The sequence below is a fragment of the Peromyscus leucopus genome, chromosome 4, assembly GCF_004664715.2.
Source record: "Peromyscus leucopus breed LL Stock chromosome 4, UCI_PerLeu_2.1, whole genome shotgun sequence".
NCBI classification, from domain to species: domain Eukaryota; kingdom Metazoa; phylum Chordata; class Mammalia; order Rodentia; family Cricetidae; genus Peromyscus; species Peromyscus leucopus.
The window spans coordinates 66,758,880-66,781,955 of record NC_051066.1 but is presented as its reverse complement, the minus strand read 5'-3'; the positions used below and the strand labels follow the sequence as shown (position 1 = coordinate 66,781,955).

The window sequence follows — 23,076 nt, the reverse complement described above, 5'->3', positions numbered from 1 at the left end:
TCTAAGAAAGAGTCCAGGCCCAGCGTGTGTCGGGTTAAGAGAACACAGAGCCCACTGTGGCCAGGTTTGAAATTCCAGGGCACAGGGGCTAGAAACATGTATCGGACCTCAAAGGGTTACTGTCCTGGAGACAGCGGCCTGAGGTTCCAAGTGAAAAACCAAAGCATAAAAATAATTCGATGAGTAAGAATAAAATTCCCTCTTCTGAGGTAGCGGGGCCAGGCCCCTCCTTGCGGCAGGCACTTCCCCTTTTCCCAGCTCATGGAGGAGCCAGGCCCGCGGGCGGACTCGAGAGAGCCACAGCCAGGCCCTCATCCCGGGACGGAGCGGTCTGGCGGCCGCGCGCGCCCTCGCGTGGCCACCGCTGGGATTGCAGCCCCAGGAGGGAGGCGGCCGCCGCTCTCAAGCCCCGCCGCCCCGGGGATCGCGGTCCCGGCGTGGCTGCCGCCCTCGCCCTCGCCTCGCTGGACTCAACGGCGGTGCCCGTGGGGGCTACCCACTTTCGCCCTGCCCTCTCCGCAGCCCCGTAATCCGGCCCGAGCGGAAGTGCGCTGACCGTGCGGGTCCCCCCTCTCTAAGAAGCGGAAGCGCCCCCCCGCCGCCGCTCCGTCTAGCCCCCCGGTGCCGGGCGCGTCGGGTTCCGGGCTGTCCCGTGTGACGTGGCTGCACGGCCGGGGGTGGCTCCGGGCCGGGGGGCCTGGTGGCGGGGCTGGGCGAGGCAGGGCCGGGGCGGGGCGCGAGACTGCAGCTGGATGGCCGGGCCCGCCCGGAGCGCTGCAGCTGCCGCCGCCGCCACCGCTGCCACCGCACGGTGAGTGATCGCCGGACCCCTCAGGGCCCCGCGTCCGGGGCGGGATGGACCGTGTCGGTTCCCAAACCGGTCGCGCGGCTCGTCCAGAGTCTAGGAGTGGAACTTGCCTGCTTTTGACGCTTCCTTACCCCTGTCGTCCCACACTCTGCCCCTCATCTTTCCCCGCTGCCCCGCTTCTTGTCCCCTCCTTCCACCAGACACTCTGGCTCACTTTTGACTCCTTTCTCTGGCTTTCTCTCCATACCCCATACTTCTCGGCTAAATCTGTGGTACCCTCGCCTCTGCATGACCCGCCAAGGACTTGACCTGGCTAGGGCCTGCCTTGGTCCAGTGAAGCTTTGCTTCTTTTTTTTTTTTTTTTTTTTTTTTTTTTTGGTAGTGGTGGTGGTGGTGGCTGTAGGGGGTCTCACTAATTAAGGCCTGAAGATCCCAGACATAGGCTTCTAGTCCACCAACCAGAGGCAGATGATTTCTCTCTTCCCATCCATTAGCAAATGAGGAAACTGAGGCAGTTCAAGGTCACAGTCAGTATAAGACAGGGCAGACCACATTTAAACTTTCCAGAGTGAACTTCTTGCTTGGTTGACTCACATCCCCATCCGGTGATCTGTCTGCAGAACACATTCCTTCAGGGAGTGCTTCAGGCCTCCTCTGGCACACAGAGGGCTTATGTTCCCTCCTCCATGCCAGCAGCTACCTGCATTATCAAGCTCATCTCATATCCATAGCTCTGTGAAGGCGGCATTACCCAGCTCCATTGCCTGATGAAGACACTGAGGATGCATGAATTGCCTACAGTCAAACAGCTTAAAATCTCGATCCCCAAATTAGTTAGCCACAAGTCACCATATCTTGTGGCTCTGGCATCTGTGAAGCATCTCTCCTCTGCCCCACTTGTCTCTTGGTACCCAAGAGATCATTTAGGAGGGAGAGGTTTGGACCACTGCTCAGTTTCTCCACCTGTGCTCCTCAGTGCTACCCCATCGAGCTAGACAGTGCTGGCCTTAGACCCTGGAGTGTCTTCACAGGCACATCCTGGCAGCCAAGCCTCTCCTGGCAGCTGGAGACACCCAGCAGGGATGGGCCCTCCGGTGACTGAAGAAAGCCCAGCCAGTGCCTCACCCAGTCATTAGGGAAAGCTTAGCCTCCGGCGGACACATTGACACACAGGCTGGAGCCAGCTCAGAAGGAAAGTATGTGTGGTTCTTGGAAGAAGTGTAGAGGAGCAGAGAACCCCTTTGCTCTGTGCTCCCACTGTTGGGATTCTGTGTCCTCTGCGGAGCAAGCAGGAGGGTGATGCCATGGCCGCTTGAGACGGGGGAGGAGATGCTGTGCTTCTTAAGTGGGTATGTGGTCCAAGGAGACAGCTCACATAAGCAGTCTTTTTGTTTTCTAGCACCTGGCATGCCTGGATGTTCCTGCCCTGGCTGTGGTATGGCAGGCCGGAGGGTCCTCTTCCTCACTGTCCTTGCCCTGGAGCTCTTGGGAAGGGTTGGAGGTTCTCAGCCAGCCCTCCGGAGCCTGGGGGCCGCAGCTGCCTGCCGCCTGGATAATAAAGAAAGCGAGTCCTGGGGGGCTTTGCTGAGTGGGGAGCGACTGGACACCTGGATCTGCTCCCTCTTGGGCTCTCTCATGGTTGGGCTCAGTGGGGTTTTCCCCTTGCTGGTTATTCCCTTGGAGATGGGGACCATGTTGCGCTCAGAAGGTGAGTGACCCTTCAGTGGCCCTGAGAATCAGCTCGAAGCCGGGGAAATGTACTGCTTGCTCTTGGGAAATGCTAGGTCTCATGTACCAGATACAGTGTATCTGGGATGGAGAGCAGTGTCACCTTGGTCCTGTGGGAATAAGGTGTCCATATTCACCTGTTCATCCATGCATGCATCTGTCTCTTCTTTCATTCAGCAACCACTCCCCAGACTCAGTATGAACAGTGGCTGGCAATATGGCTGCCACACTACCTGGGCTCAAATCCTGGCTCTGCCACTCACCAACTAAGTAGAACATGAGGCAAGTTACTTAACCTCACTCTGCCTCAGTCTGCCAGACTTGAAAATAGGGATCATAAGTCGGAGCATGTAGTTCAGTAGTAGAATGATTGCCTGCATGTTCAAGGCCTGGGTTCAATCCCCAACACCGACACACACACACACACACACACACACTCCAGTGAAAATAGTACCATTACTAACTTGTGAGTTTTAGATGGAGCACTTGGAGGGTTGCCTGGTACAGGGAAGGGGCAGGTGTTGAACCCTGGGTACAAAGGGGAGCAAGTGCTGCCTCCCCTCCAGTTTTGGTTGGTGCTGTAAAGGCTAGGGATGTAATGCAGTTGGTATTGTACTTGCCTGGTATGCGGGACTTCAATCCCCAGCACCGAATAAAACTGGATATGGTAGCACATACTGGAAAATCCCAGAATTGGAGTGAAGGCAGAAGAATCAGAAGTTCAAGGTCATCTTTAGCTACATAGCCAGGCAGAGGCCTGTGCTACATGAAATCCTTTCTCAAAATATAAAAAGAATGTATGGGCTGGAGAGATGGCTCAGCTCTTAAGAGCACATTCTGCTCTTGCAGAAGATCCAGATTCAGTTCCTAGCACTCATGTCAGGGAGCTCACGACTGTCTGTAACTACAGTTCCAGCAGGATCCCCTGGTCTGGGCAGGCACCTGCACACGTGTACATGCATATAATTTAAAAAGAACAGATCTTTAAAAAAGAAGGGCTGGCTGGGTGGTGGTGGCGCACACCTTTAATCCCAGAACTTGGGAGGCAGAGCCAGGCGGATCTCTGTGAGTTCGAGGCCAGCCTGGTCTCCAAAGTGAGTTCCAGGAAAGGCACAAAGCTACACATAGAAACCCTGTCTCGAAAAACCAAAAAAGAAGAAGAAGAAGAAGAAGAAGAAGAAGAAGAAGAAGAAGAAGAAGAAGAAGAAGAAGAAGAAAGAAGAAGAAAGAAGAAGGAGGGCTGGTGGGGTGGCTCAGTGGGTAAAGGTGCTTACCCCTTACCCTACAAGCCTGGCAAACTGACTGCATTCCTGAAACCAGTGTAAAGGTGGAAGGAGGGAACAGACTCTGCAGAGTTGTCTCTCCACATGTGCGCCCCTGTATCCATGCGCACACATAATAATAAAGTAAATGAATAAGTAGAGTGAATGCCCTTAGCCTTTGCCCATCTGCCATGCTCAGGAACCATTCACTAAACCAGATGGCTCCTGGATGATGGTGTCTGTCTGATGGTTGCTACCAGTTGTGATCCACATCCTCCTGGAGCCTGTCATGCCCATGCAACAATTGTCCTTCTTCAAACAGCCCAGGGGTAGCTGTGTGGTAGAATGCTTACTTGGTATGCGTGAGGCCTGGGCAGGGGCCGTGCAGGATGCGCTTAGAGTACGGGCTACATTTTAGATGGGAAGCATTTGCTTTCTGGATAGCTTGGACAGCAGTGTCGCCTGAGGGTCACCCCACCACCAGCTGCATCTGTCCTCTAGGCCTCAGTTGCTTTATCAACTGACAAGCACTTCCAAATCTGGATATGCAAGCTGTAAAAGTCCCCAAAATTCTGTCAGCTTTCTGCAGGTGGCACTAGTTGAGGAGATTCCCATTTAATGAGCATTTGCTTTATTCTTTGTTATTTAATTCTGACAAGATCCAATTTATACATGGGGAAACTGAGTCTCAGAAGTTATCTTCGGGATGCCAGCAGATGGGCTGGAAAGCTGGAATTTGCCAGGGTCCAAGCCCATCTCTTAACCAATCTGCAGTAGCCAGTGAGTCCACAGTGGTTCTTCAGACTCTCACATGTTCCTCCTGAACGCTCTGCCCTTGTTGGCTGGGCCTGTGGGTTTAAGAAGAGCTACCCAGAAAACCAGCAGCCCAGATCCAGCCTTTGGAAGCTTGCAGTCTAGAAATGGGTGGGCTTGGGAGCAGAAGCTCGGCCAGGACCTCATGTCTCTGCTTTGCAGCTGGAGCCTGGCGTCTGAAGCAGCTGCTCAGCTTTGCCTTAGGTGGACTCCTGGGCAACGTGTTTCTGCACCTGCTGCCAGAGGCGTGGGCCTACACCTGTAGCAACAGCCCCGGTGAGTGAGACCGCAGGGCAGGATAGGAATGCAGAGCTGGTGTCCATGCCCAGGGTTAGCCTAAGCCCTGCTGGTTCTGCAGGGTCTGGGAGGGATATGGGAAGAGAGACCCAGAAAACCTTGTCTGAGAGGGAAGGTCTAATCCTGCCGCCGTGGCCTCTTTGGGAGCCCTAGGGCCCAGCTTCTGCTCAGCAGGCTCCCCCAGCCCCGCAGTCCCCCACCTCCCTGGACTAGCTCTGACCTAGGTCCCATTCCAAATGGCTCCCTTCTAGCCACTGGCTTGGCATGGCCTGTTAGTGCTCCCCCTGCAGGTGAAGGACAGAGTCTGCAGCAGCAGCAACAGCTGGGGTTATGGGTCATCGCCGGCTTCCTGACCTTTCTGGCACTGGAGAAGATGTTCCTGAATGGCAAGGAGAAGGAGGGCGCCAGCCAGGTGAGCCACAAGCCCCAGAGCCTGGATATATCAGTTTTTGGTTTTCTAAAGTAAGTACCCAGGGCCTGGAGAAGCCCAGGGTCTGAGTTGAATCCCTGCCAAAAGTATCTCCTGGCTCTTTCCTGAGAGCTGTGGGAGTGTGGACGACTTCTTTAGCAAACTCCTGAGAGTGACAGTGTCAACCTCTGAAGTAGTTTGATCTTGGATGGATAATGACAGTAGTGTGGGGTTGAGGTCTGACGAGTCTGGGGAACCTAGCTGATGGGTCAGCAAAGTCTAGCCAGATCAAAGAGGTATTCAGTGTCTCTTGCCCTTCTCTCTTTCTGTCTGCCTGTCTGAGTGGGGGGCATCTAATGTCACCTCTTTCTCCTTCTTCTGGCCGTAGACCCCCAGCAAAGACCCCACTGCTGCCGCGCTCAATGGAGGCCACTGTCTGGCCCAGCCGGCTGCAGAGCCCGGCCTGAGAGCCGTGGTCCGGAACCTCAAAGTGAGTGGCCCATGAGGGCCCCCCTCCTGCAGCTGCAGAGCTGAATGGCCAGCTCAGCTCTGCCTGCCTGGCTCAGCCCGACTTTCTCTCCCTTCCCAGGTCAGTGGCTATCTCAACCTGCTGGCCAACACCATAGACAACTTCACCCATGGGCTGGCTGTGGCTGCCAGCTTCCTTGTGAGCAAAAAAGTAAGGGATGGGCAGGTAGAGTTCTGGCACTTCTGGTGGGAATGATACCAATGTCTACCAATTTGATCAACCTTCAAAACAGTCTCTCTGCTTCTTGCTTTTATTTTTTTTTTTTTTTTTTTAGATAATCTTTTTTTTTAAGATTTATTTACTTATTATGTATACAACATTCTGCCTCCATGTATCCTTGCATGCCAGAAGAGGGCACCAGATCTCATTATAGATGACTGTGAGCCACCATGTGGGTGCTGGGAATTGAACTCAGGACCTCTGGAAGAGCAGTCAGTGCTCTTAACCTCTGAGCCATCTCTCCAGCCCCTGCTTCTTGCTTTTATTACCAGTACCTTCGGGAAGCCCCCGTCCCTGACCCTCTGCTCGGTGCTACAGTATCTTCATCCTCTCCCTTCACCTTATTTGCATGTGTGTGCTGGTGTCACATGCTTGTGTGCTCTTGGAGGCAAAAGATCCTCCGGCTGGATTTGGGTCCCTGGAGCTGGAGTTATGCACAGTTGTGAGCTACCTAGTGTGGGTGCTGGGAACTGAACTTGGGTCCTCTGGAAGAGCAGTAAGCACTCCTAACCTCTAGTCCCCCACCCCCATTGCACCTTCTGTCCCATTCTGCTGTTCTTGTTGCAGCAGGCCTCCTCTGGATGCCTCTGTCAGGCTCCTAGACTTGGCCCTGCCCACTAGCAGATGCTTCTCCTTTCGTCTCCTACTGTCTTCCCTGCTCCGGCCCCAGTGGTCCCTCTCTCTACCCCTAACACTGGCTAGTCACTGTGCCTCTTCCTGGAGTGTTCCTCCTCCCACTCTAGGAACAGCTGACTCCTCATCCCTGGGGCCTCCATTTAAAGGTACTTCCAAGAGGCCCTTGTCCTCCCTGCCCTGTTCTCCAGGGCACCTGTCAATATTCCTCACAGCACTGCTCCATGTGGGCCACCCAGCCTGCAGCTTAGGGGCTGCACATGTCCCGATGTGCTATGGATGCAGCCAGCACATCTCTAGATGATACCCTGTTGCAGTATTAAGGCTTTGTCTCCTTTAGTCTCTATTGTCTTTCCTATAGCTACACTGTCCCGCCCAGAGCAGACTCAAACAATACATGTTTGTAGAGGGACTGGGTGTGGGGGAAGCCTACTTGCCCAGCAAGGGCATCAGACTCAGACTCCCATCTCTGCAGATTGGGCTCCTAACCACCATGGCCATCCTCCTGCATGAGATCCCCCATGAGGTAAGTGCCAGAGGGTGGCCCCAAGGCCAAAGATCCCAAGGTTCCCATGATCAGCATGGGTGTGGAACCTGGCCAGGGCTTTGGGGTGGGCCTTGCCCACAGAAGTGGGCTGGGGGAAGACACAGCCAGGTACTGGCCCAGAGGCAGGACAGACAGGAGGCTGGGTGTTCATGTGGTCTGGTTCTGGGTGACCATCTGGGCCTTTCCTCAGGTGGGTGACTTTGCTATCCTGCTCCGGGCTGGCTTTGACCGATGGACTGCAGCCAAGCTACAGTTCTCTACAGCTTTGGGGGGCCTTCTGGGGGCCTGCTTCGCCATCTGTACCCAGTCCCCCAAAGGAGTAGGTATGAGAGCGGTGGTGGTCAGTAGAGGTACAGCAGCCAGAGGCACCGCTGCCCTGCTGCAGTTGGGCTAGTCTGCCTGGTCTCCCTGCAGGAGGGTGGGGTGCACACAGTCCCCTGAGCTCACTACCAGCTGATCCTTCCCTACAGAGGAGACAGTGCTCTGGATCCTGCCCTTTACCTCTGGAGGCTTCCTCTATATTGCTCTGGTGAATGTGCTACCTGACCTCTTGGAAGAAGATGACCTGTGGTGAGTGACCTACTGGACCGGCCATTGCTGGGGTCCGGGAGGAACTACTGCCTTGGCCCGCCCTGTCCACGAGCCTCCATCTCCCTCTCTCAACAGGCACTCCGTGCAGCAGGTGCTGCTGCTCTGCTCGGGCATTGTGGTGATGGTGCTGCTCTCCCTGTTCGTGGAGTAACCATTCCTGACGTCCCACTCCGCATAGCAAGCAATAAGAGAACCAACTTGTCCTGTGACTTTGTGTGTGAGAGGCAGAGGGTGAATGCTAGAACCAGCCTCCCTGGACAAGGAGGGTGTGGTGTGCACGTGCAGCCAGATGTGTGCGAGACCGACACTGTGATCCCTGTGTGCGGAGCCCAGAGCAGCCCCTGCCTGCCACCCCACTGTCATCGGACAGCAGGAGTGACAGCACTGGTGCCAGCTCAGGCCTCACCTCTCAAAGAAAGCGGCCCGTGGGGCCCGGGCTACAGGGAAGCCCAGAGTTGTCCCTCCTGGGCCTCCAGCCCAACAGCCCAAGAGTAATTAAAGCTGCTGTGCTCGTACATCCGGGCCCCAAGCACCTTAGAGGTGGAGGCTGCACAGCTCTTCCCTGCTACCCATTTCCCCAGGCCTTCCTGCACCACCTCTACAGCCAAAGAAAGGAGGGGGTGCTCTGCTGCCCCAGCCCCCCTCAGCACTGATGCCCTACCCTTCCCCAGCACTGAGCAGGCAGCCTCTCCAGGACCTCCTCCCGGGGCTGCCAGTCTGGCTAGCTCATGCTTCCCTAGCAAACGCTCCTGGGCCTCACAGGCAGCTCTCACCACCTCTCACTGCCAAACAGCAGTCTGCAAGGCAGCAAGTCGTCCTCAGGCAAGCAGTCTCCTAGTGTGACTCCAGGACGCTCCTGCCAGCACAGGGTCCAGCAGACATGCCCAGGGCAGAGAATGAGCCTTGCTGCCCTTCCCTGCTCAGGCCCCTTGTCCGGTGGGTTGAGAGTAAGGTGGGGGTGGTGAGGGCTCCACATTGTCAGTGCTCAGGAATGTGAACTGGGAGAACGCTGAAGCCATAATCCCCAGCCGTTTCCCTTGGCTGACATCCAGGTACTCAGCTGGCCCAATGGACAGCCAGACTCCAGCCCTGCTGCTCAGCCGTGGGTCAGAGAAGTGGCCACTGACGAGTCTGAATGATTCCAGAGCAGTTGTGCTGTGGTCGTCTGTATCTGTAAATACCTGTTCTATAGATATAAATAAATATTGCCTAGACTGCTGCTGTCTGTTCCACGTACTAGGGCAGTCAAGCAGAGCTCTTGCTACGCGCTCCAGCCAAGTCCGTTACACTTGCTGTGCATCTCTGCAGGTTTCTCATCTCCTGCCCCGTCTCATTGTTAGCGCTGTATCTATCACAGGAATGCCTGAGCACCCATCTGAACCTTCATCACCATCGCTGCAGATCTTAGGAACCTGTGGAGCTAAGGGTCTTTATTTCCCTGTTCTCCCTTAGCGATTCTTTTGTTTGTTTTTTGTTTTTGTTTTTTCGAGACAGGATTTCTCTGTATAGTTTTTGGTGCCTGTCCTGGAACTCACTCTATAGACCAGGCTGGCCTCGAACTCACAGAGATCCGCCTGGTTCTGCCTCCCCAGTGCTGGGATTAAAGCGCCCGGCTAGCAGTTCTTATCAAGGGGATTAGGACACCAAGTCATCTCCAGTTTTGACTTCAGTAGGACAGAAGTTCATTTGAGAGAGCCAGGAGTGGTAGCCCACTCTAACCTCAGCACCCAGGAGTGGTGGCCCACAAGGATCTGGGTTACAAGGCCAGCTTAGGCTACATGAAACTACCATTTTGAAAAACAAGGGGGAAAAAAGAGGTCATGGGGAAGCATTGGATATAATAATACATCAGAAGGATGAATTCAGGGCCAGCCTGGGCTACGTGAGACCCTGCCTCACTTGCGCCTCCCCACACCACTCACCTCCCGAATAGTCAGGAGGAAAAAGGGTCTTTACCAGGCTCCCTTCCCGACTGCACCCTTACCAGCACCGCACACCAGGGGGCAGTGCCTCTCCACCAGCAGCCCACTGGCTGGACAAGGCAGCCGTGCAGTGTCAGAGTCTGGTGCAGGCAGGTGGGGAACAATCACCCACCCCTTAGCCGGGAATGCCCAGCTGTCAGCGGTCTATCAGCACATCCGTCAGAGATCTGTGCCACCTGGCTGGCATCGGCAAGCTCACCATCCAGGACCTCAGGGGAAAGCCCAGCTGTCCTTCCTGCCAGCAGGTGCTCGGGGCTGCGGCTGTGGTGTGAAGGCCTGCGGAGGGCCGACAAGCCATGCCAAGGACCACTGCCCCCACTGCCCTCGGCCCGCCCGAGGGGTGGAGAAGGGGCTCTGTTATGGTGTGGGAGCCAGCAGAGGAGGGGCGGTGCCTGCACACTCACCTCTGTCCTGACCAAGAGCAAATTCTATCTGGCTAGAAAGGAGGAGGGCCAATCACAAACACTGAGCTGCTCAGCTCCTGGAGAAGACATAATCGAACCACAACCACCAGGCCGCACGCACTGCTCGGTGAGCCAGCACGTGGGGAGGGTCCCACCAGAGGAGAGCTGGCACGGTGGCCTGTGCAGATGTGACAGAAGCTTGCTGCAGGGACGTCCGTCCACTGGGAAGAGGAAAGAAGGGAGTGGCAACCAGTTTTTGTCCTTTTGGGCAATAAAGTGGAGTTTTGAGGATTAAGTTTTGAAAGGCCATTGAGGGCTGCCAAAGCCACTGGTAAAGAGCTCAGTGGAATAACGATGGGCCAGACAAGTGGCACATGCCTTTAATCCCAGCACTCTTGAGACTAATCTCAGAGGCCACAAGCCACTGAGTTCAAGGCCAACCTGATCTACATAGAAAGTTCCAGGTTGACCAAGACTTCATAGTGAGACCCTGTCTAAAAAAAAAAAGAGAAAGAAAAAGTGATGGATGGGTCTGGATCCCTGCTATGCCACCTCATTTCATTATGCTACAATTCCAGCCCAGTTGCTCACTTGCATCTGTAAAATGGGTACACCCAGGTCAGGGAGATGGATCAGTGGGTAAAGGTACTTACTGCGCAAGCTTGCTGATCTGAGTTCGATCCCTAAAACCCAGGTAAAGGTGGAAAGAGAACTGACTCCAGAGTTGTCTTCTGATGGCCATGTGTCTTGACCACAAGCACGGGCACAAAGTAAAAATGATACATGAACTCTACAGTGGCTATCCTGATAAAAAATACGCATTAAGACCTATACAGAGGCAGGGATGTATCTCAGGTAGTAGAGTGCTTGCCTAACATGGACTAAATCCTGGGTTCTATCCCAATGCGACATAAAACTGGGAATAGCGGGGGCTGGAGAGATGACAGGTTAAGAGCACTGGCTGCTCTTCCAGAGGTCCTGAGTTCAATTCCCAGCAACCACATGGTGGCTCACAACCATCTGACATGAGATCTGGTGCCCTCTTCTGGCTTGCAGGGACACATGCAGGCAGAGCACTGGACACATAATAAAGGTTAGAAGAGTTGGGAGTGGTGGGGCATGCCTATCACCTCAGCACTTGGGGCTGGACTGAAGGCTGTGGGGCGCCATACAGAGCAGGGCAGACAGCAGGGTAAGGCTGGGTGAGAAGAGCATGATGGGAGGTTAGGCCTGAATGGCTTTCAGAGTGGATCTTGCTCGTTTATTTTGTGAGCCAGAAAAATTGGACTGAAGGGTTAAAAAGACCTGGTGAGAAACAGGATGCCCCCAAGCCAGGACAGTGGGGTTCATTTCCAGTCAAAGCCCTAATCTTGATTTTATAAGGCGACAGGAAGTAGATGCTAGCACTGAGATGCAAGAGGGGATTGTAGCTCCTCTTTAGGGTCTTCCTTCTGAACTCCAAGACCACAGGCCTCTAAAAGGGCAGGGCTGTGGCAGGGGACGGGAGAGAAGACTTAGGAGACTGTGGGGAGGGGACTGGAGAAGACCCCAGGCAACGGCCATGCCCTGTACCCCCTGCCACAGGGTCTCACCCAGACAGCTGGTGGGGCCCATGGCCATCTGTGGGAGTTTGAGACTGTAGCTCCTGAGGAGAAGACCTTCTCCACACATGCCACTCGCACCCAGAGTCCATGGAGGGTAAGACAGACAGGTGGCAAAGAACAGAAAACACCTTTCTTTATTACCCACTCAGCCCACAGACCAGCGGGCGGCCTAGGTACTCCTAGGCATAGTACTGCAGGTTGGCTTTCTTCTTGGCTTGCACCTCTAAGATGCCCTCCATGTAGTCCTCGTGCGTAAGCTCCGTGGCACCCCTGCGCAGTGCGATCATACCCTGCAGCCAGGACAGACATGGTCTAGGGTGCCTCCCTGCACCCTGAGGGAAAGGGCAGGGCTCAAACAATCCACCTATCCCCTGACCACTCACCGCCTCCACACACACGGCCTTGCACTGGGCGCCATTGAAGTCATCGGTGCAGCGGGCCAGCTCCTCATAGTTGACGTCAGGACTGGAGAAAGGACAGACACCCAAGAGCTTGGTTACTCACGGGGAGGAAAGGGGATGGGAAGCTGTCCTACTATGCACTCATTAGGCAATAAAGTCAACTCGCTTTCTGCTGGAAGGCAGGTTTCCACCCACCCTGACCTTTCTTCTCAGTATAAAATAAGGGGTTGAAGGTTAATGACATTAAACAAAGCTACTTATAGGATCCCTGATACTCCAGCCTTCTAGAACCCTCCATCTGAGATCCCAGGAACCAAGTTTGCCTGAGGCAAGGGAACAAGGGGTTATATGGACAAAAGATAATATAACTCCACAGAGCCCTGCATCAGCCAGCACAATGCAGCTGCCACATCTGTCCTCATATGCCCAGCACTGTGTTTAAGACCTCATCATGGAGGGGTTGGGGATTTTTTAGCTCAGTGGTACAGCACTTGCTAGGGCCCTGGGTTCAGTCCTCAGCTCTGGAAAAAAAAAAAAAGACAAAATAAGACATCATCTGCTGGGTGGTGATGGTGGTGGTGGTGGTGGTGGTGGTGGTGGTGGTGCACACCTTTAATCCCAGCACTGGGAGGCAGAACCAGGCGGATCTCTGTGAGTTCAAGGCCATCCTGGTCTACAGAGTGAGATCCAGGACAGGCACCAAAACTGCACAGAGAAACCCTGTCTCTTGGAAAACCAAAAAAAAAAAAAAAGACATCATGGCACTGGGCGGTGGTGGCTCACACCTTTGATGCCAATACTCGAGAGGCAGAGACAAGCCTAATCTACAGAGCAAGTTCCAGCATAGTGAGGGATGCACAGAAACTGTCTCGGGGGGAAAAAGACATCATCATAGCCAATTCTTAAAGTGGAGGAATTATCCCCAAGTTTCAAATAACAGAACATGCTTAGAGGGTTAGGCCACCTGCTCAAAGTGGTACGAGTCTGAGCTCAGATCACCTGGTCCTGGTCAGTCTCCTAAATCATGCTTGGATTGTGCCCACCTACTGGGATGTGGAGGTCTGTGTCTTCAGACGGGAGGATGAGGTGCAGGTGACTTTGAGTACCACAGCACCCAGAAGTAGGGTCTGAGCCCCAGCAAAGTCTATACCTCAGGCAGTGGGGGAGAAATGGCGGGTAGGCGCATGCACAGGAAGGGGAGGAGTGGTCAGAGGCTGGGATGCACAGCATCCCAGGGAAGCCACAGCACAGGAGTGGTGAAGACCAAGGGTCCAAAAGCACTGTTGCAGCTGACCTGACATTCATCTTCCGTGAGTGGATCTGCATGATTCTGGCCCGGGCCTCCTCGTTGGGCATTGGGAACTCGATCTTCCGGTCCAGGCGTCCTGATCGGAGCAGGGCAGGGTCTAAGATGTCTACTCTGTTAGTGGCTGCAATTACCTAAGGACGAAGGGAAGCAGCAGCCTGAACTGAAGAGCAGCACATCCACCCACAGCCCAAGTCACGGTTTTAAGAGGAGAGACAGAGCCCCCCGTCACACCCCGGAGCCCAGCTCAGCCCCCCCCCGTCACCCCGGAGCCCAGCTCAGCCCCCCCACACACACCGGAGCCCAGCTCAGGCCACTGCTGAGCAGCTGCACTGTCTCACTCACTCACTCACCTTGACCTGGGTGTTGGGCTGGAAGCCGTCCAGCTGGTTCAGAAGCTCCAGCATGGTCCTCTGCACCTCCCGGTCCCCTGCCTTCTCGCTGTCGAAGCTGCGGTGCACAGGAGCGAGGTGCATGAGCACAGGCTGTTCCATTTGTCCACGGAAATGGGTGCCTTGATGTGAGGCTCCCAGCCCAGGGACTAGCACAGAAGAGTGTCACCAACAGTTAACCGCTGCAGCACTCAAAGCTTGCAATCGGAGATACCTAGGCTCAGGGTCAGGAGCCCAGGCATCCAGCCCCAGGAAGGGTTCTTAAGTCTGACGACGTGAACAGGAAGAGCAGAAAACCAGCCAGACACTGGGAGGGTGTCCAGGGTGGGGCAGAGTGAGACTCTGAGTACAGGCCACATAAATCTAGCACTTATGCTAAGGAGCAATGGGGTGACCTAGGAAGGGTTTTAAATAGCTCTCTGTGTACGACAGACTTTGGATACACGTGAGATGACCAAATTCCTCTTTTGAGAGCAATGTAGCAGCTGTGAGAATTTAGGAAGCAGACAAACAGAAGAGCTACTACCCAGGGAGAGGGAGGGAGGAGGATGGAAAAGAGTCGGAATTTAGCTGAACTGGGAGTTCAGCTCCCACCCTCCCTCCCATCCTTCACCACCAGGAACCCTTGGAAGGCCCTAGCACTCCCTTACCGCTTGGTACCAATGGCATCCAATTCATCGATGAAGATGATAGATGGCGCCTTTTCCTTGGCCAAGGCAAAAGCATCACGGACCAGCTTGGCACCGTCTCCAATGAACATCTGCACCAGCTGAGGACCTGCCAACTTCAGGAAGGTAGCCTGAGAGAGAGGGACAGATACATCAGCCCAGGCCCAAGAGGCTCCAGGGACCTTCGAGCCCATTTCACACAGCTTAAGCCCCCCACTCCCCTCCCTGCCCCTGCGCATACCTTGGTCTGAGCAGCACAGGCTCGGGCAAGCAGAGTCTTCCCTGTACCAGGCGGTCCGTACATCAGCACTCCTTTCGGGGGCTGGATACCCAAGTTCTCAAACTTCTCTTTGTGGTTCATAGGCAGGACAATGGCCTCTACCAGCTGCCAGGAAGAAGTCCTGGGTGAGGAGAGCGATGCCCTGAGGGATCCTACAACCCTAATCTAATCTGCATACTTCCTACAACACTCTACTCGCATTCTCCTACAATTGAAGGACAAAGTCCCCATTCCCCACCCTAAGGGCCGCCACTCTACAGCAGAATGAGGACAGGGGGCTGGGCACACGGCTCATCGAGGAAGAGTACCGGCTGTGCGAGCATGAAGAACTGAGTTCAGATCTCAGCACCCAGGTAAAAATCCAGGCATGAACACAAGCCTATAACCCCAGTGCTGTGGAGGCAGTCAGGAGGATCACTGGGGTCTGCTGCTACCAACCTAGTTTCGGGTTCAGTGAGGGACCACATCTCATAGGAAAAAGGTGGAGAGTGACAGATGAGGATACTCGACATTTTCTGTGTATGTATGCACCTACACACGCACTCACACCACACATATGGAGGGATGGAGGGAAGGATGGATGGATGGAGGGAGGGAGGGAGGGAGGGAGTCCGATAGGCAGGCAGGCAGGCAGGCAGGCATTGGGGCAAGAACAGGAGCCTGAGTGGAGTTTCTGCACTGGCCCTTTCTGGCCTTGGGCAACCCCTCCAATCTCTCTGGAATCCAGGCTACCATTACTTAACACTGATTTTTTCCCTCCCCAGGCAACTATTCCACAAGGATAAAGGCACAATAAGGGAAGACAATCTGGTCAAATAGGTGAAAATATACAAAAGGCTGGCGAGGCTCCTGGCAGTGGCCTTGCCTCCCTCACCTCCTGGATCTGCTTGTCCAGGCCCCCGATGTCACTGTATTGCTCTGTGGGCCTCTCGTCCACCTCCATGGCCTTCACCCGAGAGTCATATTCTGTGGGCAGGGTCTCCAGGATCAGATAGGAGTCTTTGTTCACACCCTGAGGACAGAGCACAGAGCCTCTGCATTTGTCCCAGCTCTGCCCAATGGGCTGGGGGACAGTTACTTATAAAAAGGAAGCTACAGGGCAGGGGAAATTCAGGAATCACAGACTGCAGAGAGAATTCCTGCAGCAGTGGCCAGTTCAGAGGCCACAGGGACCCAAGGCTGTGTAAACTCACAGGAAAGCCCTGCCTGGGCTCAGGCAACACTCACCACCAGGTCTCCCGGCTTCAGCTTTTCTGCATCCACCAACCCAATCACTGGCAGGAAGTACGTCTTCAGGACAAATCAGAGGCAGAGTGAGCTCCTTCCCCACGGATAGCCCACGCTGCCCCTTGCCCTCTGTCCACTACTGAGCCAGACTTACTTGCCGTGTGGAAGTTTTGATCACGGCACACTTGCCCTTCCTCTGCGAGTCCAGGTCGATATTGGCACCATCCTCCTCCTGGTCATTGGGATCAACGTCCAGCAACTAAGAAAGAAAGGAAGCTCAGTCCCTTGAACTTCCGAGTCCACGGCTATGTGGGCCAAAACAATTCCCCACACTCATGAGACCACAGGCCCTATTCAATCCCCAAACTAGCCTCAAGCTTAATAAAATACATTTGCCAGGCGGTGGTGGCACACTCCTTTAGCCCCAGCACTGAGGAGGCAGAGGCAGGTGGATCTATGAGTTCAAGGCCAGCCTGGTCTACAGAGCAAGTTCCAGGACAGTCAAAAGCTACACAGAGAAACTCTGTCTCAAAAAAAAAAAAAAAAAAAAAAACAAACAAACAAAAAAAAAACCCAAAGATAAATAGATGAATGAATAAAAAATTAAATACAGTAGATATGCTAGAGGGTTGATAAAATATTTGTTTAGGTGCTGCTTCTGATGCAAAGTCCATCACGTCTTTGCAGGCCTATGTCTAGGAAGTGGGTCTCAGGTATAAGGTGTAGTAAGAGTTTGGCTTCAAAGCTTGTACCAACTCTACCCCTTTGGGCCCCATCCCAAGATGCCCAACTGCCTCCCCCTTTTCCCATCCACATCCACACAAACACACACCTCAATGACGTTGGAGACAAGGTATGGCAGGGTTTTGTTGACTTTGATTTTCTCACTGTTCTCTTTGATTTTGTCTTTCATGGCTTGGAGTTCGTGGGTGACACGCAGCACTTCACTCTTCATGATCTGGGGCAAGAGAAAGCCAATGTCCAACCCTGACTCTGCGTGCATTAATGAGGGGTCTGGTGCTGATGAGGCCAGACTGCCCATGAGACCCATCCAACCAGGCCTAAGGCTTTCTGAAGGCCCAGCCTGTCTGTGTCCAAACCGCAGAAGTCAAGACAAAAAGCCAGTTTGAAAACCTCCTGGCCGGGCGGTGGTGGCACACGCCTTTAATCCTAGCCAGGCGGATCTCTGTGAGTTCGAGGTCAGCCTGGTCTACAGAGCCAGATCCAGGACAGGCTCCAAAGCTACAGAGAAACCCTGTCTCGAAAAACCAAAAAAAGAAAAAAGAAAACCTCCTGGTGAAGGAGCTGTGGAATGGGGGGTGGGGTGGGGGTGGGAGTTGATGAAACCCTCTCTGAGCCCGTTTCCTCTTCTGTAAAAGGGAGACTCATTTTTAAAACTGGTGTTGTAAGACAGTCTCATGATGTAGTCCAGGCTGGCCTGTTACACAGATCCTTGAGAATACTTTGAAGACCTCTTTGGGAACGATACCTCCTCGTCTCGGGGTGGTCCCCAATCACCCTGTCCCTTCTGATCGTAAAGCAAGTAGACCTGTCTGGGGTCGGCGGGCGAGCCTCGCTGGGACTCCACCCCCGCACTGGAGCCAGGCGCCCACCTTGATCTCACTGTCCAGCAGCCGTGTGCGCTGGATGATCTCTTCCGTGGACATCTTGAGCACCTCCTCCCCAATGCCATCTTGCTGTTCAAGGGAAGGAAGACGTACTTATTTCCCTGTTACGAAGGGCTGCCGTCCCTGGTCCCCACAGCCCCCTCACAGCCTGTTTCCCTACCCCTAACACAGCAGGATGAAGACGTCAGGACTTCTGCCCACGTCCCAAGAGGCACTGTGCGCAGTCCGAGCCGGACCTGCATTCCCAGCCACCTCCTTCCCAGCCCTCCAAGAATGTCTCGCCCTCTGGCCCAAGCTCAGGGACGCCCCTCAGGTCTCCCAGCACTCACCTCAGCTTCATCCCACACGGTCGCCATCTTCTCCTGCCGAGTCACTGGACTCTCGGGCGTCGGCAGCAGATTCATTTCCTGCATGAAAAGGCCGAAACGGGGAGCGCGCCCGAGCCCCTGCGGGAGCCCAGCGCGATCTCTCTCAGCGCCCTTTCGCCACCAGTGGCAAACTTCACCCACGATTCCTGACTCGACAGACTTAGCTCCTTCTCCAGTGCCGAGCGAATCTGCCGCTCGGACTCCACGGACCAAACCAGGCCACAGGGCCGGGCCCGCCCCGTGGCTCGCGGGTTGCTCCGGTTTGTGCGGGAGCGAGAGGTGGGCTGCTATTGGCCGGCGCGAGTGGCAGGGCGGGGCCTGGTGCCCAACCGGAAGAGGCGAGAGACAGGTGGCAGTCGCGGGGTCTTCCGGGAAATGTAGTTTTAACCGGGCGGGCGACTGAAAAGGCTTTTGCCGAGGCGCATGTTCAAGCTCAGGGTCCGGGTCAACTCGAACTGAAAGATTTGTACAATGCCGGGCGTCAGAAGCGCTCACCTTTTTTCAGTCCCAGCATTTGGGTGGCACAGGTGGATCTCGAGAGCAGCCTGGTCTACAGAGCGAGTTCCAGGACAGCCAGGACTACAAGGGAAATCCTGTCTCGAAATTAAAAAAAAAAAAAAAGAGGAGGAAGAGGAGGAGAAGATTAGTAAAATGGCACTGCCTCCCCAACCATAACCGACACATCCAGTGTGCAAAGAACCAGAAAAGAGGAATGCCATGCCACCTTAGGCCACATTTTTACTATATACAAGCTGCCCTGCCCCCCATCCCCAGGATCACTGAAGAGAAAAATTAACCACTTTTAAAAATTATTGTTTTATCGTGTGTGTGTGTGTGTGTGTGTGTGTGTGTGTGTGTGTGTGTGTGTGTATGTAGGGGGAGGGTGACATTGTGTGAGTGCAGGCGCATGTGGAGGCCAGAAGTTGGCATCAAGTCTCCTTCACTTCACCTTGTGTACTGAGCTCTTGCTGAACCTGCAGCTCACCAATTTGGAGAGTTAGCCAACTTGCCTGAGGATCCGGTCTTTGTCTCCTGAGCGCTGGGATCGGCATTTACATGGGTGACGGAGATTGGATCTCAGTCCTAATGTTCCCAAGACTTTGGAAGCAAGCAATTTGCCCACTGAGCCGTATCTCCGCTGCATAACAGAGAAAGTGGCTGGCTGTCATGGCACAGGCCTTTAAATCAGTACTAGGAGGACAGAGGAAGGCAGATCTGTTTGAATTGGAGACCAGCATGATATACATAGGGAGTTCGACACCAGGCAACTTACAATGACCTGTTGTGGTTTGTTTGTTTGTTTGTTTGTTTTGTTTTGTTTTCGAGACAGAGTTTCTCTGTGTAGTTTTGGTGCCTGTCCTGGAACTCACTCTGTAGACCAGGCTGGCCTCGAACTCACAGAGATCCGCCTGGCTGTGCCTCCTGAGAGCTGGGATTAAAGGCATGCGCCACCACCACCACCCAGTTTACAATGACTCCAGTTTCAGGGGATCCAACAGCCTCTTCTGGCTTCTTCAGACACTGCACATATATGGTGCACATAAATCACATTGGTACCCACCCCACATACGTTAAATAAATAAGTAAATTGTTTCAAAAGAGAAACTGCCAAGGGAAGATGGTGGTGCACACCTTTAATCTCAGCAGCTGGGAGGGAGAGGCAGATGGATCTCTGACTTTGAGGCCAGCCTGGGCTACAGAGTGAGTTCAGAACAACCAGGGTTACACAGAGGAAACCCTGTCTCAAAACAACAACAACAAACAAACAAACAAACAAAAAGAGAAAAGACTGCCAGGCACAATAGCACATGCCTGTAATTCCAACCACTGGGGAGCTGAGGCAGAAAGATTGCTGCATATCTGAGGCCAGCCTAGCTGCAGTACGAGTCTCAAACAAAAAAAACAAAAAACAAAACCCCAAAGATCTGGTGTGCTGGCACACACCTTTAATCCCAACACTCAGGAAGCAGAAGCAGGCAGATCTCTGTGAGTTCAAGGTCAGCCTGGTCTACAGAGTGAGTTCCAGGGCAGCCAGGGCTACACAGAGAAACCCTGTTTCAAAAAACTTAAAAAATAAACAAACAACCAAAAACACTAGATAAATCATTGTGTAACAGGGCCCCAGACATTAACACAACTAAATCCATGATGATAGTGCCATCCAGGCTGTAAAACTCTGCATGTAGACAGCACTTCCTGCCAAAATGAAAACAAAGACATAATCCATCAGTCCACATAGTTCTGAGAAAGTCTCTAAAAGTACTAACCTTGCTTTTTAGCTTCTGTAGTTCCGATTCTGGCTAACTGTTAACTGTTCTTGTTAACTAAAGTATGTCAACCCAGAACATGGCTTTTTTTTTGGGGGGGGGGCGGTGCTTAAAAGCTCATCCTGAGAAAGGCTCAGGGCTACAGTGAGATTCCAAACACCCAGTGTAATCACTGGCCAGCTAATAAAGACTTTCTGTTGGCTTAAAATCATGTCCAAGCAGTGTTCTCTGGTGAATACCACCCCCCAACAATTGCTTCTACTACTATTGCTTTTTTAAATTTTTTCTTTTTTTTGGGGTGTGTGTGTTTGAGACAGGGTTTCTCTGTGTAGCTCTGGCTGTCCTGGATCTAGCTCTGTAGACCAGGCTGGCCTCTAACTCACAGAGATCCGCCTGCCTCTGCCTCCCGAGTGCTGGGATTAAAGGCGTGCGCCACCACACCTGGCTGCTTCTACTACTATTGATGCAGATCCCCCAGACTGTCCACATAGGAAGAGCTCAGTCAACAATGCCTATGCAGTCACAAACAGGACTCAGGTCTGCAGTGCTCTGTGTTCATAGTGACCTTGGTGAGCACACCAGGTCTCCTTTGAAGATTTATTTTGTGAGTATGAGTTTTTTGCCTACATGTATGTCTGTGTACCACATGAATCCAGTGCCCAAGAAGGCCAGAAGAGGGCATCAGATTCCCCTGGAACTCCAGGTACAAATGGTGTAAGCAGCCCTACAGGTACTGGGAAGCAAACCCAGGTCCTCGGCAAATGCAGCAAGTACTCTTAACTGTGAGCTATCTCTCCAGCCTCTCTTATGAAGACTGGTGTGTTGTGCTCGTGTGTTACTCAGGAGGATCTCTTGATAGTTTGAGATGGATCCTAGGCCCTGTATTATTATCTTCATGGAAGTCACATAGCTTATATGCTCTAAATTGGGGGATGTTTGCAGTGGTTGCCTTGGGATACAGCCGAAGGCAGATCTTTCTTTAGGTCTCAGCGGTGGCACTTGCCTTCTCAGACAAAGCACCTCTCGGGGCGCGTTAGTTTGTCCTCTCAAACATGCTGCCCTGCGGACAGATCACTGCCAAGTTTAGATAAACACACAGAGGCTCAGAGGGTTGGATGATGGACCCGGGGTCATTCGGTGAGTCAATGCTGGGCCTATTGACCTCAGATTTCTCCTTTCAGCTGTGATTGATCAGCGGCATGCCCAGGAGTTTGAGGACGGCCTGAGAATTGTGGCAAAAGTTTGTGTCAAATGAGAGAGGAGAAAAATGGGTGGGGGGCTTGGGAGACGGCTTTAGTGGGTAAAATGAACGGTACGAAAGCATGAGAGCTTGAGTTTGGGTCATCGAGTGTCCGGGGAAGAAGCTGTCAGAATGTCTGCCTGTAACGAGGGAGGGACTGAGAGCCGGGGCAAACAGGCAGATCCTGGGGGACCACCAGTCGGCCAATCTGTTGCCGAATATTTGACCACGCTGTGAACCCCGAGATTGCATTATTTACTGGAAAAACCTCTTTCTAGTTGTGGTGTGGCTCAGCCCTAGCACGCATGTTTAATCTAAGAGTTTTCTGCTTGAATATTGTCAACAGGATTAAATAAAGTCAACCACAGATTAAGAGGCCAGTTGACAGGGAAAAAAAACTACAGAGAATAAGGAGTCAGGAGGATGGCTAGGTAGACACACAGGAAGTAGAAGGGAGGGGCATTGAGTGTGGGGAGTTTTGTTTGAAATGGGTGTAGGAAAAATCTCTTTCTGGGGTGATGGCAGAGGAGGAAGGTCAGCTGGCTGTTTTCTCTGCCTCTCTGAGCTAGCAGGTTTTTATCCCAGCATCTGGCTCCCGAGTCTTTATTGGTAAAATGAATGATTGACATTTAGTAAAAAAAAACAACACCAGTCTAGCCTAAAAAGGCTCCAGGATTAGTGAAAGACCCTGTCTCAGACAGGGAGGGGAGGCAGACAGCAGGAAGATAACCTATTTAGATCTCTAGGTTAGATCACAAACATACACGTGTTAGTGTACCCACACAGAGACACAACTCTCTCTCTCTCTCTCTCTCTCTCTCTCTCTCTCTCTCTCTCTCTCTCAGGAAGGGCAGGACAGGAGGAGGGAAAGAATGAGAGATGTGGACTGGATTTCTCATATGAAGAATATCAGGACTGATCAATTCTTTTGAGAACAAAGGAGGAGGATGTCCTGGGGGAGATGGGAAAGAAAGCTCATTTAAGAAGGCTGTGGCGCTGAGGGAGATTAGGACTTATGAAGGGACCATCTCAACAGGACACTGAGATTCTAAGCATGGCCTCAGGGAGAAAGAAACTAACCCAGCTTGGGGCCTCAGGTCCATCTAGACCTTTCAAGGAGGCAGGAGGTCCTGGAGTCAACGCCTGGTGCCAATGGAAGCTGGATTCAGGATGGCATCCGGACCGAATAGTTCCATTTTAAGCCTGGGCTCCTGTGAAGGGACTGGGAATGGAGAAGATGGCCCAATGTGCTTGGGCAGCTCTGGTCCCCTCATGCTGACCACACAGAGTTGTGGTGAAGGTATAGAGCAGGGTGGTGGATGTGGATGTTCTTTGAGAACAGTAAGATAGTGGACGTTTTTCTGACAGCCTTAGGCTGGGGTGAGATCCATCCCTTCTTTTCTTCCTTCCTTCCTTCCTTCCTTCCTTCCTTCCTTCTTCCTTTCTTTCTTTCTCTCTTTCTTTCTTTTTGTG

At 53.2% G+C, this 23,076-nt stretch overlaps 2 protein-coding genes across 5 annotated transcripts; one reads left to right on the top strand and one right to left on the bottom strand.

The window, feature by feature from the left end:
• The first annotated feature begins 652 nt into the window (after positions 1–652).
• On the top strand, positions 653–9,109 carry Slc39a13 (solute carrier family 39 member 13). 4 transcript variants are annotated; one of them, XM_028878857.1, is made up of 10 exons: positions 653–811; positions 2,208–2,516; positions 4,774–4,887; positions 5,160–5,320; positions 5,706–5,807; positions 5,907–5,996; positions 7,174–7,224; positions 7,436–7,568; positions 7,716–7,815; positions 7,912–9,055. In XM_028878857.1, the coding sequence occupies exons 2-10, from the start codon at positions 2,216–2,218 to the stop codon at positions 7,985–7,987; spliced, it is 1,128 nt and encodes a 375-aa protein (XP_028734690.1). In that variant the 5' UTR covers positions 653–811; positions 2,208–2,215; the 3' UTR covers positions 7,988–9,055. The 4 variants fall into 4 exon arrangements, with proteins under 4 accessions (XP_028734690.1, XP_028734692.1, XP_037060849.1 ...); XM_028878858.2 differs by having other exon boundaries at positions 717–811; positions 5,199–5,320; XM_028878859.2 differs by lacking the exon at positions 7,436–7,568 and having other exon boundaries at positions 713–811; positions 7,912–9,109.
• A 2,825-nt stretch (positions 9,110–11,934) lies between these two features.
• Positions 11,935–18,377, bottom strand: Psmc3 (proteasome 26S subunit, ATPase 3). The gene is made up of 12 exons (XM_028878856.1): positions 18,058–18,377; positions 17,714–17,797; positions 16,933–17,058; positions 16,255–16,359; positions 16,101–16,163; positions 15,748–15,885; positions 14,835–14,978; positions 14,576–14,724; positions 13,887–13,983; positions 13,522–13,667; positions 12,210–12,291; positions 11,935–12,116 (listed from the first exon to the last, which is right to left on the bottom strand). Exons 1-12 carry the CDS (start codon positions 18,139–18,141, stop codon positions 12,006–12,008), a joined length of 1,329 nt encoding a protein of 442 aa, XP_028734689.1. The 5' UTR covers positions 18,142–18,377; the 3' UTR covers positions 11,935–12,005.
• Between the last annotated feature and the right edge of the window lie 4,699 nt (positions 18,378–23,076).

Excerpts from the sequence above, each read along its gene's own strand:
- Slc39a13 (XM_028878857.1), top strand. The coding sequence starts at position 2,216 with ATGCCTGGATGTTCCTGCCCTGGCTGTGGTATGGCAGGCCGGAGGGTC. Across the intron at positions 2,517-4,773 it reads GACCATGTTGCGCTCAGAAG|CTGGAGCCTGGCGTCTGAAG; the intron begins GTGAGTGACCCT and ends TCTGCTTTGCAG. Across the intron at positions 7,225-7,435 it reads TGCATGAGATCCCCCATGAG|GTGGGTGACTTTGCTATCCT; the intron begins GTAAGTGCCAGA and ends GCCTTTCCTCAG.
- Psmc3 (XM_028878856.1), bottom strand. The coding sequence starts at position 18,141 with ATGCAGGAAATGAATCTGCTGCCGACGCCCGAGAGTCCAGTGACTCGG. Across the intron at positions 16,164-16,254 it reads TCAAAACTTCCACACGGCAA|ACGTACTTCCTGCCAGTGAT; the intron begins GTAAGTCTGGCT and ends TTTGTCCTGAAG. Across the intron at positions 14,979-15,747 it reads TGGACAAGCAGATCCAGGAG|CTGGTAGAGGCCATTGTCCT; the intron begins GTGAGGGAGGCA and ends TCTTCCTGGCAG.